Below are 16,893 nucleotides of genomic sequence, written 5' to 3' on the forward strand. Positions count from 1 at the left end.
ACAATGCACAAATGATATTCTGAATACACATATGATCATCCTACATTCCCCAAATACACAAAACAGATAGTATACCCAAACTAATACACACCAGTCCTTTTCCTAACACTGCCCTTATGCATATGCAAATCCATCATGAGACACACAGAAATTCCCAAATTCATGGGTGAAAAAGACACATGTAAAAATATTCCCCAAATACAAACACCTAACCGCTAACTCCTTGAGTATGTCTCTGTTGAATCTAACACCCTTCAAATACCCTTCAAAGATTTATCTTACACAGTCTCACAAAAACATAACTTCCCCTTATACACAAATATTCACAAAGAAAACCAACCCACACATTTGACTACATATCAGATTCCCACCAACCGATTACATACGAATCCCATCTATGCTTGCAAATCAATACTGAATTGACATCAGACTATGAATCGTTTATTACTACGTTCAGCAAAGTTTCTTCCATCATGGACAAAAGAGTGCAGTTTGAACATTTGTGTCCAAATCAATTGAACAATCGATTGATGTCTTTACGTTAAAAATGAAGACTCCAGTGAAACTTATGGTTTCACTCACTTTCCACTCATTTTCCTACAACCTGTGCTAGTTCTTGGGAACCTGACGAGGGCTTTCAAATGGGAAGAACTTCCATCTAGTTTTCCTGCTCTTCAGAACACGTGGACAGAATGGCACCTGTTTAACGGCTCTCACACACTATTTATCCCACAACATACGCCCAACAGTCACCGAGCCGTTCTTGCAGCCTGCTCCCCCATGGCCAATAACCCTGGAGTAAACTCCGGGAGTTGGTGATGGACAGGGAGGCCTGGCGTGCTGCGATTCATGGGGTCGCAAAGAGTCGGACACAACTGAGTGACAGAACTGAACTGAACTGAAACACAGCAAAGGGAACTGAGCTCTACAGGGGCATGAATCCACATTGTGGGGAGTCTCCCCTACACAGACAAAGGCACAAATACCCCGCAGGGTGAACAGCAGGCAGAGCGTGACACCCGCAGGTTGAAGGGTCCCTCCATCCCTTACCGCCATATCGACTCTGGAGGCGGCCTTAAGAGGTCCGGCCCGCCGGGGGGAAAGCCGTTGGGGCCCCGCCCTCCAAGCTCGCGCCTGCGCTCCTGTTTTCCAGGGCAGACCGCCTCCAAAGACCCCTTGGAAGACCCGTTAGACGGTCGCACTTCGAGGGCCCTAGAGCCCCTAGAGGACTTGTGGGAAACTGTCCTTTTAAGTTCCTGCTCGAGAGGAGAGAACTGGAGGGTCGGGGGATCCTGAGGAGCTTCTCTGGCTATGTCTCCTTGCTGGGAAACTTTGTGGTGCTCTCTTAAAACTAGCTCTTGTGAACTGAGCACTTGTGATTTTTAAATTGCACACGTGAAGTCCTTGCGCTTAGATGCAAAGAGTTTTGGAGAGCTCCAGCCTTATCACAATATCCTCAAATTGGAGCAAGTGTTTTCATGACCTTCAGACTGCAGTTCCTTGCTTCTTGTTTATGCCTGTCAAAAACCAGTAGGTCTTTTTCCTAGCAAGCTGGGCGTTTCTGTTAAAGAACAATTCTAGCAAAGAGTTTTCAGACCTGGGAACACTCTTAAGATGCTTTCTCCTGATTCCATTCTTAGAGTTCTTCCAAATGCATATACTCTACTAGAATATTTTTTGTAGTATATTTAATACATGGAGTTTTTTTCAGTAAATATTGAGTATTTCCTTTGTAAAGTTTTTGTTGTAACCCTGAGTAAGATGACAATCTGGTTCAATTTAAACACAACAGGTATTAATACTATGCGAACAATTTTACTCTCCCCCCTTTTTGGTAATATATTGCAAAATTTCAGTTGACAATAAAAAAAAAAAAATAGTAGCAGAATCAACTTATTGACCTGACTTTGTAATGCTTGCCAAAGAAACCTCAATCAGCAAATCCTCTTTCTGGTCAATTGCAAGATTAGAGCATTTCTCACTCAACAGAATGCTTCTGAAGATCCCTCATATTTAACAGTACTAAGAGCTTCCAAATGCACAGACTTGAAAACTCCACAAGACATAAAAATTGTATCTCTTCCTGTCTTTAATGTTCCATAGGCAATGGCACCCCACTCCAGTACTCTTGCCTGGAAAATCCCATGGACGGAGGAGCTGGGTGGCCTACAGTCCATGGGGTCGATAGGAGTTGGACATGACTGAGTGACTTCACTTTCACTTTTCATTTTCATGCACTGAAGAAGGAAGTGGCAACTCACTCCAGTGTTCTTGCCTGAAGAATCCCAGGGACGGGGGAACCTGGTGGGCTGCCGTCTATGGGGTCGCACAGAGTCAGACACGACTGAAGCGGCTTAGTAGCAGCAGCAGCAGTGATGTGGAAGATGAACTGTCTTCTGATGCTTGTGATCCATGTCCAGAGATACTTTCTCTCTGTAATCAATGTCTTCACCCAACGTCTCTGCAGGAATAGTCAGAGATCATGATCTAAAGGAATTTTAGATACTTCCTTCCTTGTCTGGTCTTCCCAAATTATATTTGGGCTGATTTGATTAACGCTGTCTCTGGAGTGTAGTATTTTTAAGTAGTACAAAAATGGTTGCAGAATTGAGATCAGATAATTTTTCCATAATGCAATTTTTGCATCAGTGGCCCTGAGAGGCCTCATTCAAATACTTTATCAGAGTTATAAGTGAGAATCTTGTAATTGGTTGAAGGACTGAACAAGGAGAGGAAGCGACCAGAAAGCTTTCCTTTCTTGTATTCTGCCTCACCATCCCTCTAGCATCAAGTCTAGTATTGGTTGAATATCATTTAAATTTTCCTTCATGATAAAAGTCCAAGTTCTGAGCCATATTTCCAAGTTATTTTTTCAGTCCCCAACAGGAGTTTCTTAATATAAAGTTCACCATGATATTACTTTAAATACTCTCACTTCATCTTCTCACCTTCTTTTGAGTCCATTTTTCCTTGTAAGGTGCAAGGAACTTCATAAGCACCAACAGGAGTCTTTTTCTCCATATGGAACTGTCCTTCTAAACCTTTCTTTCTTTCCCCAACACCCCCACAATCCCTGCTATAGCAGGGAGTGACTCTTGTCTCCCAAGAGATGTGGTTGTAGTCCTCTGAAGTTTTCACCCTTCATATCCCTTGACAAGATTCCTAAAATCCTTTCTTCTCACAGCACAAAAGGTGAATATTCTTTCATGTCATTTTGATTGTGATAAACTGATTCTCAATATGAAAATAAGAATCAGGCAAATTAATTAAAAAGATATGCTCCCATTATTTCCATGCAGGTGGGTCCATATCAAATGATGAGCCAAGGGTATGTAATGCAGACAGGAAATTCACAGGCTTATAAGCAGGGTTTGCAGGCTAGGATTTAGATGGAAGTGGATTTATGTGAATGAGGATTGGACATTGCTAGATAAACTTTTGGCATTTCTCTCAAGGTGCACGTCCATCTCATGGGTAATAGATTTTTAACATCTAGAAAAACCTGTGCTCTGGGATATTTAGTCCTTTAAACACAAGGAAAGAGAAGATTTTTTGCCTTCTTGTTCCTTACTTCTATCCTTAGTCCTACTAAGCCTAAACTTTCAATGCTATATGATGGCTCTTCTAAATCCATTTCATCCAGTCTGTAGATTTTGTGTGTTTGCAACTGTGTTTTGTGTTGGACCCAAGATGCACACTTCAATCTCTTTACTCTCAGTTCTCTTTCTCATAGTGTAAACTGTAATTGCTCAGTCATGTCCAACTCTTTGCAACCCCATGGACTGTGCCCGCCAGGCTCCTCTGTTCAGGAATTCTCTAGGCAAGAATACTGGAGTGGATTGCCATTTCCTTCTTTAGGGGAACTTCCCGACCTAGGGATCAAACCTGAGTCTCCTGTATTGCAGGTAGATTCTTTACTAAGTCACAAGAGAAGCCCCTCTTTCTCACAGAAATGACTAACGAATAATAGCATACTATGTTACACTTTTTTGGTAGTGTTGCCAGATAAAATACAGATTTCCAGTTAAATGCAAATATCAGATAATGAGAAAAATAATTTGCATAAAACTATGTCCAAAATATTGCATAGGCCACAACTAGACTAAAAACTAATTCATTGTTTATGCGAAATTCAAAAATCAAATTCATTTAGACAGTTGTTATTTATATTTGCTTGACCTGGCCATCCTATCTTTTCAGGTAATTTGAAATTTAAGAGACTGTAGAAATTCTTGTTCTAGGAATTAAGTCCAGAAACAGAGGAGCTGTAATACAAAATACAAAAACAATCATTGAAAATATACTTGGATATATTAGAACATATATGAATTTTCAACCAGAAAAATAAACTGGAGACATTTTTTAAAATAAATATCAATTACATTCATTTTTAGTATGCAAGACGCATACTAAAGATGCATTTTTTAGATGCAAGACGCATCTCTGGAAAGATTTTAATGAGACAGATAACTCTGGTTTTCTCTGGGAAAGAAGATTGAGTTGAAGTGGGAAAAGAGGTGGGAGTAGGACTTGTCACTGCATATTCCACTTGTCACAATTTGATTTTGAACCATGAGAAGGTATTACTTGTTTAAAGTATTATACTAAAATCATTTAAAAGATAACAAGCTAAATATTTAACAACAATGTAGTGCTATGAGAAACACAGTGAATTCTGGTCTTAGACATGTGGGCTGCATGATGGTTTTTTGATAGATGGATGTTTTCCAGCAAAAAGGATCCTTAGTAAGGAAAGTCCTGCTGGATGTTGGTTGGGGCACAAGGACTGCTTCCTTAGGAATGATGTACATACAGCAACCAAACACCCTGCATCTGCTGGGACAACCCTAATTTCAAACTCTCAGTTCCATGTGGCCATTAATACCCAAGGGCTTATAAGACTGACAGTTCTTCTGAACTTCTTCTGAAAGTCTAGGCTCTGTTGAAGTAAGTCAAGATCCAGTTAGGAAGCAGAGTCAGTTGAGGGAGACAAAACTAGGTTGATGGATAAAGAAGTGAAATAGGTAGAAGATCAAGTCCAATCTTGGTGCTGTGAAACTGAGAAACAATTGATAAATTGCCTAAAGAGGCAGACACCAATTGTGTCACCACCACGTAATGTAGAAGGAACTTCCGGTTCTCGCCTTCCTGCCAGAGCCGTTCATGGAATGTCTGCTCACCCCACCCAGGTCCACCTGCCCTCTGCCCCTCCCCCGCTGCAGAATGTTTCAGTTCCACATTCTACTGTTTGAATTCAAACATTTCCCTCCTTTACTTGGATGCTGAGCATCTGCTGGAGCAGCTCACTCTCTGGGTCTTGGTCTTGACTTTTCTCATTGAGGCTACCAGGCAGCAGTGGTCTGTGCCCAAGCCTGTGGGAATGGCTTCAGAAGGAGGTAAGCCTGTAGGCTGGGGTTGTGTTCTCAGAGAACCTGCCATTTCTCAAACCTTTGAGTCCACATGTGATGTTTCAGCGCGGGCACGTGGTTGAACTGAAGTTGAGGAAGGAGAGAGCACTGGACCCATGAGGACATCTGGGGAGACTGAAGAGCCTGAAGAAACCTGAGGCTGCACTGGGGAGGAGGGCTCATTGGGAGTGGATCAAGGGAAATTGCGTTGGGTATGGAGAAAGGATGGCAGCAGGCAGGCTTGATTATTTCTAGAAGGAAGATAAGCCACTTTGAAACGTGTGTGTAGGAAGTGTGGGTGATCTCCTGGTGGTGACATGGGAAGCGTCATGAGGAGGACCTAGCCCCATATTGTGTTTCTTAGGTACTCGAATCTTGCCCCCACCCCATGTCTTTCTGAGGGGTTTGGACTAGGGCATACTGTATCCAATTGGGCCATGGGGAGAGGTAGTCTTAGTAGAAAACTATTCAGTGGGACTGTGTGTGGTCACACCTGCAGTGAAGTTTCCTCTCTGAGAGCTAAGCAGGCAGTTACTCTTAACTGCTGCCGTCCAGACCTTCTCCATTCCTTCCAGCTCATGGCTCACGTCTCAGTTCAGGTAACAGTTGCCTTGGCTTTGACAGGGATGGGCATCCATGTAACTTCGACCAAGACAGGCCTCAGTTTCCCAAGATGTCCTAAGCTGTTCTTCCTTTTGTGGAAAAGCAGTTCTTCAGACCTACTTCATCTTGTCCAATATCTCATGGTGGACCTTCGGCATATCTTGAGACAAAGAGTTTCTTCATTTTTCATGTCACTCCTTTGTGGACAGGGAACAGGTGTGGAGGGTGGTTAGTTCTGGTGGAATGTCAGTGAAAGCTGATTTCTTCTTTAAAGAGGATAAGGAGTGTAGCCTAGAAGCAGGCAGACGATCTTCTCTGTTATGAGTAAAAGTCCTATGACACCTGTTCTGATTAATTAGATACACGTGGTATGTACCTTGTTCTCCTGAACAGGGATGTGTTCCAGACAACCTTATCACGATGGCATCTGGATCAGACCTGTTTGTTTGTCTTCACTCTGTCATTGGGAACTCAAAGGGGAAGGACCCCAGGCAGTCTAGACTCCCACAACCAATGTAGCATGACCATCCCCTGGCCCTTGTCTAATCCTCTGCAGCCATTCACTGGCTGTGAAATAACAGAATTTAAGGGACAGATGCCCACTTCTCAGACTCCCCACAGTTCCTACGAACAGAACTCCTAGAGTGATGACATGACTCTGGGCACTGGGACGGGGGTGGTATAACCTGGCTCATATTAACAGTCTGCAGTGGTGGTTCTGATGTGCATGTTGAGTCAGTGTGTTATGGGTTTGTATCAGAATTCCATTTGAGCGATATTTTCCATTATTTTTGTTTTGTGAGGCTTGAAAAGAGTGAGAGGATTTATACTGAGCACCAGGAAAAAGGAAGACTGAGGTGGAGGTGGGGCCCTAATATTTTAAACAATGCCTGTCCACAAAGGGTCTTTGGGTGCCTAGAACTTACCTTGGAGAAGGTCCCCACAGACTAGTGTACCTGCTGAGGGGTGTTTCTCACAGAGCAGACGTCTTCCCAGTTCTGGGTCTGGGAGACAGCCTGTGAGGTTTGGGTGCCAGGGAGTCTCGGAGAGCCTCCGAGTCAGCACTTGCTGAGGAGATTTATTCCTGGCAGACAGGGCTCAGGGACCTTGGTGGCTAGGAGGGAGGTCACCAGTGGAATAATTCTCACCCAGAGGTCAGATGGTGAAAATCATTAGAAGAGACATGTCCATGCTGTACACACTGTCCAGATGTCCTCATCTATGGAGATTTACACTCTGATTCTCTCCAGAGAGCCTCAGTCCCAATGAGAGAGTCATATCCTAGGCAGGTTGATAAGTCTAGGGGTCCCCTCTACATTCCTTAGGATTATATAACAATAATGTGCCCTGCCTGAGGACAGTCTTTGGATTAAACCTTCTGGCTAATCCTGTTATCTTAAAATGTAAATTATGGGAGTGGGTCTGGTGAGGTCTTTACAACCTCCAGACATTCTTTTGATTCAAGAAACCTGGCGTCTTTTCGTGGTTCAGCAACAACCTTTCATCTGTTGCCCCTTCTCCTCCTCCATTCAAATCTTTCCTTTGTCTCAACAGCATCTCCAGCGCTGGGAACAGATGTGACCTTGACCCCTGATGCCTCCTTGCCTCCTTTCATGACAGTGCCTTTTCTTCCACCCATTCCTGGCCCCCAACACCGGCCACCCTGGGAGCAACATCTGCCACCTTCAATGACCCCGTCATTCGCTCCTGGCGGCATCCAACTGCTGCCAGCTTTCCCCAGGACACCTTTGGTGCCCAATGCTGGCCCTGGCCCCAGTGCCCCTGGGGCTTGCAACATCATTATCCAGGTCAGGTCCGAAGGAAGGCTGGTGGAGCACCCCCAGACTCAGACCTTTGTCCTTACTCAGGCTCCCCTCAACTGGAGCACTCCAGGGCCCCTCAGCGGGAGTACTGCATGTCCTGTCCCCCTATTCTTAACACCCCCTGCGATGGAGACCATTGTGACTGCCCCAGCTGTTGGAGTAGGTCAGTCTGGCAAGGGAAGTTGGACCCCAGGCTTTCCACCTCAAGCTCCACTACCAGCTGCCCAGCTGGCCCCCATCATTCCCCAAGTAAACTTGGGGCCACAGTCACATGGCACTTTCAGGGAGGGCAGCCTGGCCACCAACCAGTCCAAGGCCTCGCAGGATGACTCCTGTAACCCCAAGAGCGTGTATGAGAACTTCCGACGTTGGCAGCGCTTCAAGTCTCTGGCCCGGAGACACCTTCCCCAGAGTCCTGATGCTGAAGCTCTTTCCTGCTTTCTCATGTGAGTGAAGATCCAGGGGGTCATGAGGTTATGAGAACTTTTAGATAAAAGGAACTGGGGGTGGATGCTCAGATTAGGTTTCTAGGGATACCGGGAAGAAAGTCTGAGGGTGATGTCCCTGAGAAGGCACATTTTGGTCCTACACATCACCATGCAAGTTCCTGACATCCTTTCAGTACCTTATCTCAGTTACCTCACCACCTTGTGAGTACAGCCAACTTGACCTTCCATGATGCTCGTGGTGATGTTGATGAAGACTTGTAGCTAGAGAGGGTTGTGGTGTGAGATGAGGAGCCACAGATGGGATGCTGCCTTCCTTTGAGGTATCATCTCCTTTCACACAGGACTTGAGTGTCCATGGTCGGGGGATGTCCCTTCAGAAAGGAGAGGGAGTGCAGGGTCCAGGATAGAGCTCTATGCATGCCTCAAGAACAAGAACCTCCTCGTTCTGGAGAATTCTTAGAATTGGGTGGTGGTAGAGCTCACAGGGCATAGAGTCTCTCCTCCTAGAGCTGGGAGCCTGGCAGGCATTTCCCTCCTAAACCTCAGTTCCCTTGTTTAAAAAAAAAAAAAAAAGGTGGAGGGACAATTGCACTTAACTCAGAGAACTGGGCAGAAGACTCTTTAGGGCTAGTCTATGAAGTGTTAGCAGACTGCCTGGCACGTGCCATGCGTCACTGTTGATAGGGATTTTTATAGTGAAAAGGCAATCTTGCAGAGGAAGGAGCCCTCACAAGGCTCCCTGTCCCAGCCTTAGCCTGGGAATGGATGGTCATCCTCCAGTGAGCGTGAGGCAGAGATGGCAGTAGCGGGAAGGCTTGTCCTTGCTCTCCCAAGCCTGCCTCTCACCCTCCTGATGCTCAGTCATGCTATCTTGGGTTATGTGGTCCAAGTTGCTGGGTGGAATCAGATGGGTGGGGACTGGGCTGGACTCTGAAACAGACCTTGATGGCTTACAGCCCAGTGCTTCGATCCCTGGCTCGCCTGAAGCCCAGCATGACCCTGGAGGAGGGACTGTGGCGGGCTGTGCAGGAATGGCAACACAGAAGCAACTTTGACCGGATGATCTACTATGAGATGGCCAGAAAGTGAGTCAGCGTCCTGGGCCCTAGAGCTGTGTGCTGGGTGAGAGGGGTGGGTGAGGGCTAGACCCCAGGTCAGGGTCTGGCTGTGGGCGTGCTCACTCAGCACAGGGCCCCCACAGCCCAGATGCCCTACTTCCCTCCAGAACCCCTCCCTCCCCTTGAGAGCGTGGGTCTTCAGTACTTCCTCCACCAGGGCCTCTGATCTCCCCTGATGGTGACCCACCTTTGGCTTGACATAAAGGTCTAGAATGGGGTGGGGTAAAGCTTTGAGCCCCAGAGGGGTCCAACCCCAGCCATAGAGGCTGTGCAGGGGCATGCTTTCCACCCACCAGCCTGCTGCTTCCTTAGTCGTGGGTGGCTGGCAGCCACTGAAGTAGAATTTGGGACCCCCTCTTCTCATGAAAAGAGGCTGGAGTGGGTACCCTGACCTCCCTGAGGAGGCTGGAGAAGCCAGCATGTCATTAGCCCAAGCGTCTCTGGCCGTTCCAGTATTTTCTCCATGGCAATCCTTTTAGTGTGAAAAATAGAACCAAACAAACAGACATCATCTCGGAAAACCTCTCCTCTAAGCTTAGCGGCCAAATCCTCCAACCCTTCCTGGGCCCCGTCTCCAGGACTCTCAGCCCCTGTCCAGGGTCCTGGATTCAGCAAGGACCACTTTGGGGGCATGTGCCTGATTCAACCTCTGGCCATCAGCCCTTCGTATAGTTCTGGACAGGAACGGGTGCATGAGGAGGGTCCCCTGGGGGTCTGCCTGTGTTCTGAGGGCCTGGTTCAATTCAGCAGCCTCAGTCTATGCTCTTGAGTGCCCTCCAAGTGCTGGTGGGGCAGGAGGAGTCCCAGACGTCGAGTCAGTTCCAGGAGAGCCGAGAGCCCTCTGCTGGGAATAGTACCTCCGAGGGCCTTGTCCACCCCAAGACACACCCTCTCCCAGCCCCTTATTCTGTTGCCTTTGTCCCTGGCTCAAAAGCCCAGGCCTTTTCCTCAGTGTGCTGTATGCCTCCATCACTCCCAGGTTCATGGAATTTGAGGCAGAGGAGGTGATGCAGATTCAGAAGTTACAGTGGATGCAGGGGGTGCAAGGCCTGCCTCCTCCAGTCCCACCAAAGCTGGATCCTCAGGGGTCCTCCGCCCCGAAAGTGTGCCCTCAGCCAGGCACCCATGTTCCCACCGGAGTTCAAAGCAAAGGTAATGTGGGCCAAGGGATGACCACTGGCCCCATGTGGATCCTTTTCCTTCAAGAGGGTCATTGGTCTTTCAACCAACACAGCCAGTGAGACAGGGTCTTCAGTCGTCCTTTGTCACTACAGGGTATTATCTCCGTCAGTTTAATAACTCCTTTTCCACCTCCCTGTCAAAAGACTCCACACAAAGTCTGCTGAAGAAGTGGGCTTATTGGGGATACCCTGAAGAATCAAGGTTCCACATTCCTCACGGGACTCTCTTAGATGGCCTCCACCCCCCTCCCACTGTGGATGAGGCTTCAGGTGGTGCTAACCCTGCCCACACCTAAGTCACTGACCCCCAAACACTGCCCTCACCAGCGCGTGCTCAGTGGTCAGGAGGTGGACGCAGAAGCCCCTCATCTTCCTCCCCTCTTTCCTGCTCTGCCGCAGCCAATGCTCCCCAGAAGGCCGGCTCCCGGGCCCATCCCACCCGCTCGCAGCCACACAGATCCCAGCGGCACCCAGGGCCCAAGGCACCCAAGGAGATTCCCCCTGAGGCTGTGAGAGAGTATGTGGACATCATGGAGGCGCTGGTGGGGCCCATCGACTCGGCCACGGGCAAGTCAGATGCAGAACGTGGAAAGGATGGAAATGAGCTGAAGGAGGAAGAGGAAGGGACTTATGCAGACCCGGATCTCCTGAGCTACATTGACAAGCTGTGTTCCCAGGAAGACTTCGTCACCAAGGTGGGCTGGGCATGGAGCCTGGGGTCTACAAGATTCCAAGGCATGGAACTCTCAGCACCCAAGATCTGGGTTCTGCCCAGGCCAGTGGGACTGAAGCTCTGTTCCTTGAGCTCTGTCTTCATGGGCTTCGTGTGTGTGTCCATATGTGTGTATGCATATGTATGAGTGTTCATGTTTGTGTCTGTCTGTGTGTATGCCTTCATCTCTCTATGTAGTTACATGTGTATATGTGCTTTTTAATTTGAGTGTAATTGCTTCACAATGTTCTGTCAGCTTCTGCTGTATCATCCATATGTGAATCATATGGATGATATGATTCATATGAATCCACGTGAATCATCCATATGTATACATATATCCCCCACCCCTCACTCTTGAGCATCCCTCCCACCCCACTTTCCACCCTTCTGGGTCATCACAGAGCACCAAGCTGAGAGCTTCCTGTGCTACACACCAGCTTCCCATTAGTTACTTATCTTACACATAATGTGCGTATATGTCAAGGCTCCTCCCTCCGTCCGTCCCACCCTTCCCTTCCTTTTCCTTTTGTCCTTTTCCTTTCCTCTTCCCACTTGTATGTCTACAAGTCCATTCTCTCCATCTGCACCTCTGTTCCTGGCCTGCTAATAGGTTCATCAGGACCATTTTCTAGATTCCACATATATATATATATAACATTTTTTTTCTCTTTCTACTTACTTCACTCTGTATGAGAGGCTCTAGTTTCCTCTGCACCTCTACAACTGACTCACATTCATTCCTTTTTAGGGCTAAGAAATATTTCACTGTAAATATGCAGTGCATTTTCTTTATCCTTTTATCTTTTGATGAACATCTAGGTTGCTTGCTTTCCTGGCTATTGTAAATAGTGCTGTAATGAACATTGGGGCTTCTGTGTCTTGTGGAGAAGAGTATGGCAGTTCCCTTAAAAACTAAATATAGAACTACCATATGACCCAGAAATCCCACTACTGGGCATATACTCTGTATATGTACTTTTTTGTGCCTGTATGTGTATGGGCATATTTGTGTGTGTGTGTGTGTGTGTGTACCATGACAATTTAAAACATCCCATCTTGTGGAGGAGAACAGGAGTGGGTCTCTACTTTTCACTTTCCTCTAGGTCTTCTTGGCTCCCAGGCCATTCCTGGCCAAAGATGCTCACAGCCTTTTCCTTCTGTTCCAGGTAGAGGCAGTCATTCACCCTCAATTCCTGGCAGACTTGCTTTCCCCAGAACCACAACTGGATCCCTTGGCGCTAGCTGAGGAGCTGGAGCGGGAGGAAGGCCTCACCCCTCAGGAGGTGAGCAGGGGAGGGAGGGGTTCTTCTGGAGCCTATGGGTGGGGACCCCATGTGACCCAGGGGAGCCAGGGAAGGGAGGGACCCCAAGTAGAACAGGAGAGACAAAGGTCTCCCAGGTAAACCAGGGTGTGGGGGGCCCTGGTGAGCAAGGGAGACATAGAACCCCAGAGCAGGAGGCTTCCATGGCTCTGTCCATCCCTCCCCCGCCTGGGACATCTGGCCTGGAGGAGAGCCCGCTCTGGGGTAGGTGCAGTGCTGGGTGATAGGAGGGAGAGGATAGGGAGCTGGGGAGGGTGATGGGGAGGGAAGGACACAGCTGGGAACGAGGAGCAGGAGGCCAGCAGGGACACCACAGGGTCTATATTTGGATTTGAGTCTCAGGATCGCCCCTCCTCTCCGCCCCACCCAGGGCCATGTCCCACGGCCCGGTGCTCCTCCTCTCAAATGTGGGTGTGCAGAGCAGTCACCACCCTCTTCTCTCCTACCAGCTGGTGCAGAAACGACTCCTGGCCTTGAAGGAAGACAAGGGAGTGTGGACCCCCAGCAGTCAAAGTGTACCCCGAGTGGACTCGAGTCCTTCCGAGTCCGACGCCAGCAAAGAGGCCCAGAGACATGACCAAAGCCCCCAGCTAGGGATCAGTCATGAAGCCTGCCCACCAGAGCCTGATTTCAAGGCTGTTCACAGGTTCAGCCAAGCAAACACTGACCTGTCCAGGGCCAAAGACCTTGTTCCCTCTCCAGGACAGCAGGAGTTGCCTCCATTCCAGCCAGGACAACCCTCCCCTCCCCAGGGTCCGAGGTGCACTGGCCCTCAGCCAGGACCCAGGGATACCTCAGTTCTCAGAATGGCCTCTCCAATTCTGGGGGCCCAAGGGCCCAGGGACGGGTCCAGCGAGGACGAGGAGGAGCTCCCCAGCCTGGCCTTCCTCTTGGCCTCGCAGCACAGCCTGCTGCCCTGGGGGCTGTCCCAGAGTCCTGTCCCTGCCTCAGGCCAGGCCTCCTCCGCTCAGAGAATAGGCCTCGGCCCAGCTCCTCTGGCCACTGCCAAGTCTAGGAAGCGGGCTCTGTGCGGAGGCCCAGCTGCTGTTGAGATGCTGCCCGGCCCGGGGGCTGGCCTCGGGGTCTCTGAGAGGCCAGCCTTGGCTCTGGGACTGGTTCACCCCTCACAGCTGAGAAAGAGAAAGTGTGACCCATTTGTCACGGAGAGGAAGAGGAAGCGGCTCTGCAGCCAGTAGGGAACAGCCGCCGGCCCCAAGGGGAGCCTAGGCCTCCTCAGCTCATGGGCGATCCTGGCTGCTCTTGGGGGAAGGGACTCCAGGGCAGGGAGGGGGGTGGGGTTGTGGGAGGTTCGAGAGGTGGGGGAGGTGGATCTGGGGGGGCGTGGGTGGCAGCGGGATCTTTCGAGAGATGTATGTAAAATGTGAATAAATGTAGTTTTGTTGGGAAATGCTCTTGGGTCACTGCCATCTTATTCGTGTCTGCTCTGCTCCGCAGAGGGGGTCCTGACAGGAAGGAAGGATGAGGGAGCCCTCAAGAGCTGTGGGCCTCCAGGTGGCCAAGTGTTGCCTCCACACAAATAAGGACTCCTCAGGCGGCTCCTGGGAGCTCTCAGCTCTCATCCTCCACAGGGACCCCCTCGTCATCCCCTTCTCTAAAGCCAGCTTGGCTCGAAACCTTTGGGACATCTGTACTGGCATCTGCATCCCTGGACCATCTGGGGATGGAGAGCTGCTGTCCTGCCCTCAGCCCTCTGGACACTAGCAGTTTCCAGGATGGAGCCTGGAGACAGCTTTTGTCTTTAGGGAGCTTCTCTCTGCTTCCCGAAGCAGCCAGATGAAGGGGCTGGGCTGATCCTCTGCTCATCCAGGGTTTCCTGTGTGGTGGCCTGACGAGAGAGGAAGAATCTCGGCCATGGGTCCGGATTGTCTGCCTCTCTGCCTGGCTGGAGGGTGAGCACGCTCCTGTCTCAGTGGGATTACTGCAGTGTGGAGAGTGGTGGAGGCAGCTACCTCTTAGGCCCAGTGAGGATGAAACAGATGAAATTGGTGAGAGGAAATTCATGGGTTGCCCATTAAAGGTGTATATAAGGAAAGTGACAGTTGGGCCCCTTTCTGGAATTTATGGGAATTTTATGCAGGAGTGTCTTGTTCATGGGAGGGAGGGGACCCATCTTGCTGTGGCTATGGGGACTGACCTTAGGGGACCGGGGTTCTGCAAAGACATCCCACAACTACTGCCCCTTCCCTTGCCATCCATGCTGGACATGTGTGTGTATTGGGATTGACATGGATCTGAATTCACACATGAGACAGTTCCTCCTAACGACATATGGCTCCGGGAATCTGGCCTTGAAGGCCAGCAGGATTTGATTATAGGACTTTCACAGGCCTGGGGGAACAGCCACTCCAGTCTTGGAAGGCATAAACAAAATCTTGTGTGCACCAAGACCCAGAGGAAAAGAGCGGTGACCCCACAGGAGACTGAACCAAAACTACCTGCTATTGTTGGAGGGTCTCCTGTGGAGGCGTGGGTGGTAGGGGCTCCACCATTGTATCATTATCAGTCAAAAGAAAAATAATGAAATTCTATATCATCAAACCTACCATGTAATAGAAAAACCTGTAATGACTTTTCATAATCCAGATGCATATCAGAATTATCTTGGAAATTTTTGAAAAATACAAATACTCAAGCATTGCTTTTTTAAATTTTTTTGCCAGAATTTCAGATATGTTTCTAATGAACATTCAGTTCAGTTCAGTTCAGTTCAGTCACTCAGTCATGTCTGACTCTTTGAGACTTCACGAACTGGGGCATGCCAGGCCTCCTTGTCCATCACCAACTCTCGGAGTTTACCCACACTCATGTCCATTGAGTCAGTGATGCCGTCCAACCATCTCATCCTCTGTTGTCCCCTTCTTCTTCCACCTTCAATCCTTCCTAATATCAGGGTCTTTTCAAATGAGTCCGTTCTTCACATTAGGTGGCCAAAGTATTGGAGTTTCAGCTTCAGCATCTGTCCTTCCAATGAATATTCAGGACTTATTTCCTTTAAGATGGACTGGTTGGATCTCCTTGCTGTCCAAGGGACTCTCAAGAGTCTTCTCCAACACCACAGTTCAAAAGCATCAATTCTTCAGTGCTCAGCTTTCTTTATAGTCCAACTCTCACATCCATACATGACCACTGGAAAAGCCGTAGCTTTGACTAGTTGGACCTTTGTTGGCAAAGTAATGTCTCTGCTTTTTAGTATGCTGTCTGGGTTGGTCATAGCTTTTCTTTCAAGGAGAAAGTGTCTTTTAATTTCAAGGCTGCAGTCACCATCTGCAGTGATTTTGGAGCCCAAAAAAATAAAGACAGCCAATGTTTCCCCATCTATTTGCCATGAAGTGATGGGACTGGATGCCATGATCTTAGTTTTCTGAATGTTGAGCTTTAAGCCAACTTTTTCTTTCTCCTCTTTCACTTTCATCAAGAGGCTCTTTAGTTCTTCTTCACTTTCTGCCTTAAGGGTGGTGTCATCTGCATATCTGAGGTTATTGATATTTCTCCCAGCAATCTTGATTCCAGCTTGTGCTTCATCCAGCCCAGCGTTTCTCATGATGTAGTCTGCATATAAGTTAAATGAGCAGGATGACAATATACAACCTTGACGTACTCATTTTCCTATTTGGAACCAGTCTGTTGTTCCATGTCCAGTTCTAACTGTTGCTTCTTGACCTGTATACAAATTTCTCAGGAGGCAGGTCAGGTGATCTGGTATTCCGATCTCTTGAAGAATTTTCCAGAGTTTGTTGTGGTCCACACAGCCAAAGGCTTTGGCATAGTCAATAAAGCAGATGTAGATGTTTTTCTGGAACTCTCTTGCTTTTTCGATGATCCAACAGATGTTGGAACATATCTGGACTATATAAGGCTCTTTTATCTAGTTTGCTTCACTTTTTTCATTTCATATTCAGGACTCCCATTTCATTTAGTCTATGTCTTCTAATCTCTCCATCTCTTCTTTTTCTTGGTGTTCTTCCTTAAGCCTTTATCAAGTGTAGAAAAGCTCTTGTATACATAGATATAAGTAATGTGTATAATATATGTATTTTAGAAAGCTTACTAATTTTTGCCTAATTAAAAAAATTGCAGCATTTTGATTCCACTTGTTTGACTTAGTATAAATAGATGTTAGTTTTCTAATTTAAAAAATAAATACATAACAAGCAGCAAAGGTTTACTATATAGTACAGGAAATTGTAGTCAATATGTTATAATAACCTATAATGGAAAATAATTTTAAAAATAATACATATGTGTATATATAA

The 16,893-nt window shown here is 47.8% G+C and overlaps 1 protein-coding gene across 1 annotated transcript in view; it reads left to right on the forward strand.

Annotated features, from left to right (window-relative positions):
• LOC136176315 (NUT family member 2G-like) overlaps positions 1-13,815 on the forward strand; it is a 28,092-nt gene extending 14,277 nt beyond the window's left edge. Inside the window, 10 exon segments of the mRNA XM_065946496.1 lie at positions 971-1,195; positions 5,303-5,370; positions 5,372-5,396; positions 7,566-8,280; positions 9,240-9,368; positions 10,381-10,553; positions 10,944-11,027; positions 11,030-11,277; positions 12,464-12,580; positions 13,069-13,815. Coding sequence (XP_065802568.1) covers positions 971-1,195; positions 5,303-5,370; positions 5,372-5,396; positions 7,566-8,280; positions 9,240-9,368; positions 10,381-10,553; positions 10,944-11,027; positions 11,030-11,277; positions 12,464-12,580; positions 13,069-13,815 — 2,531 coding nt within the window.
• Positions 13,816-16,893: the final 3,078 nt, after the last annotated feature.

Source organism: Muntiacus reevesi, chromosome 10 (genome assembly GCF_963930625.1).
Source record: "Muntiacus reevesi chromosome 10, mMunRee1.1, whole genome shotgun sequence".
In the NCBI taxonomy this organism is placed as follows: domain Eukaryota; kingdom Metazoa; phylum Chordata; class Mammalia; order Artiodactyla; family Cervidae; genus Muntiacus; species Muntiacus reevesi.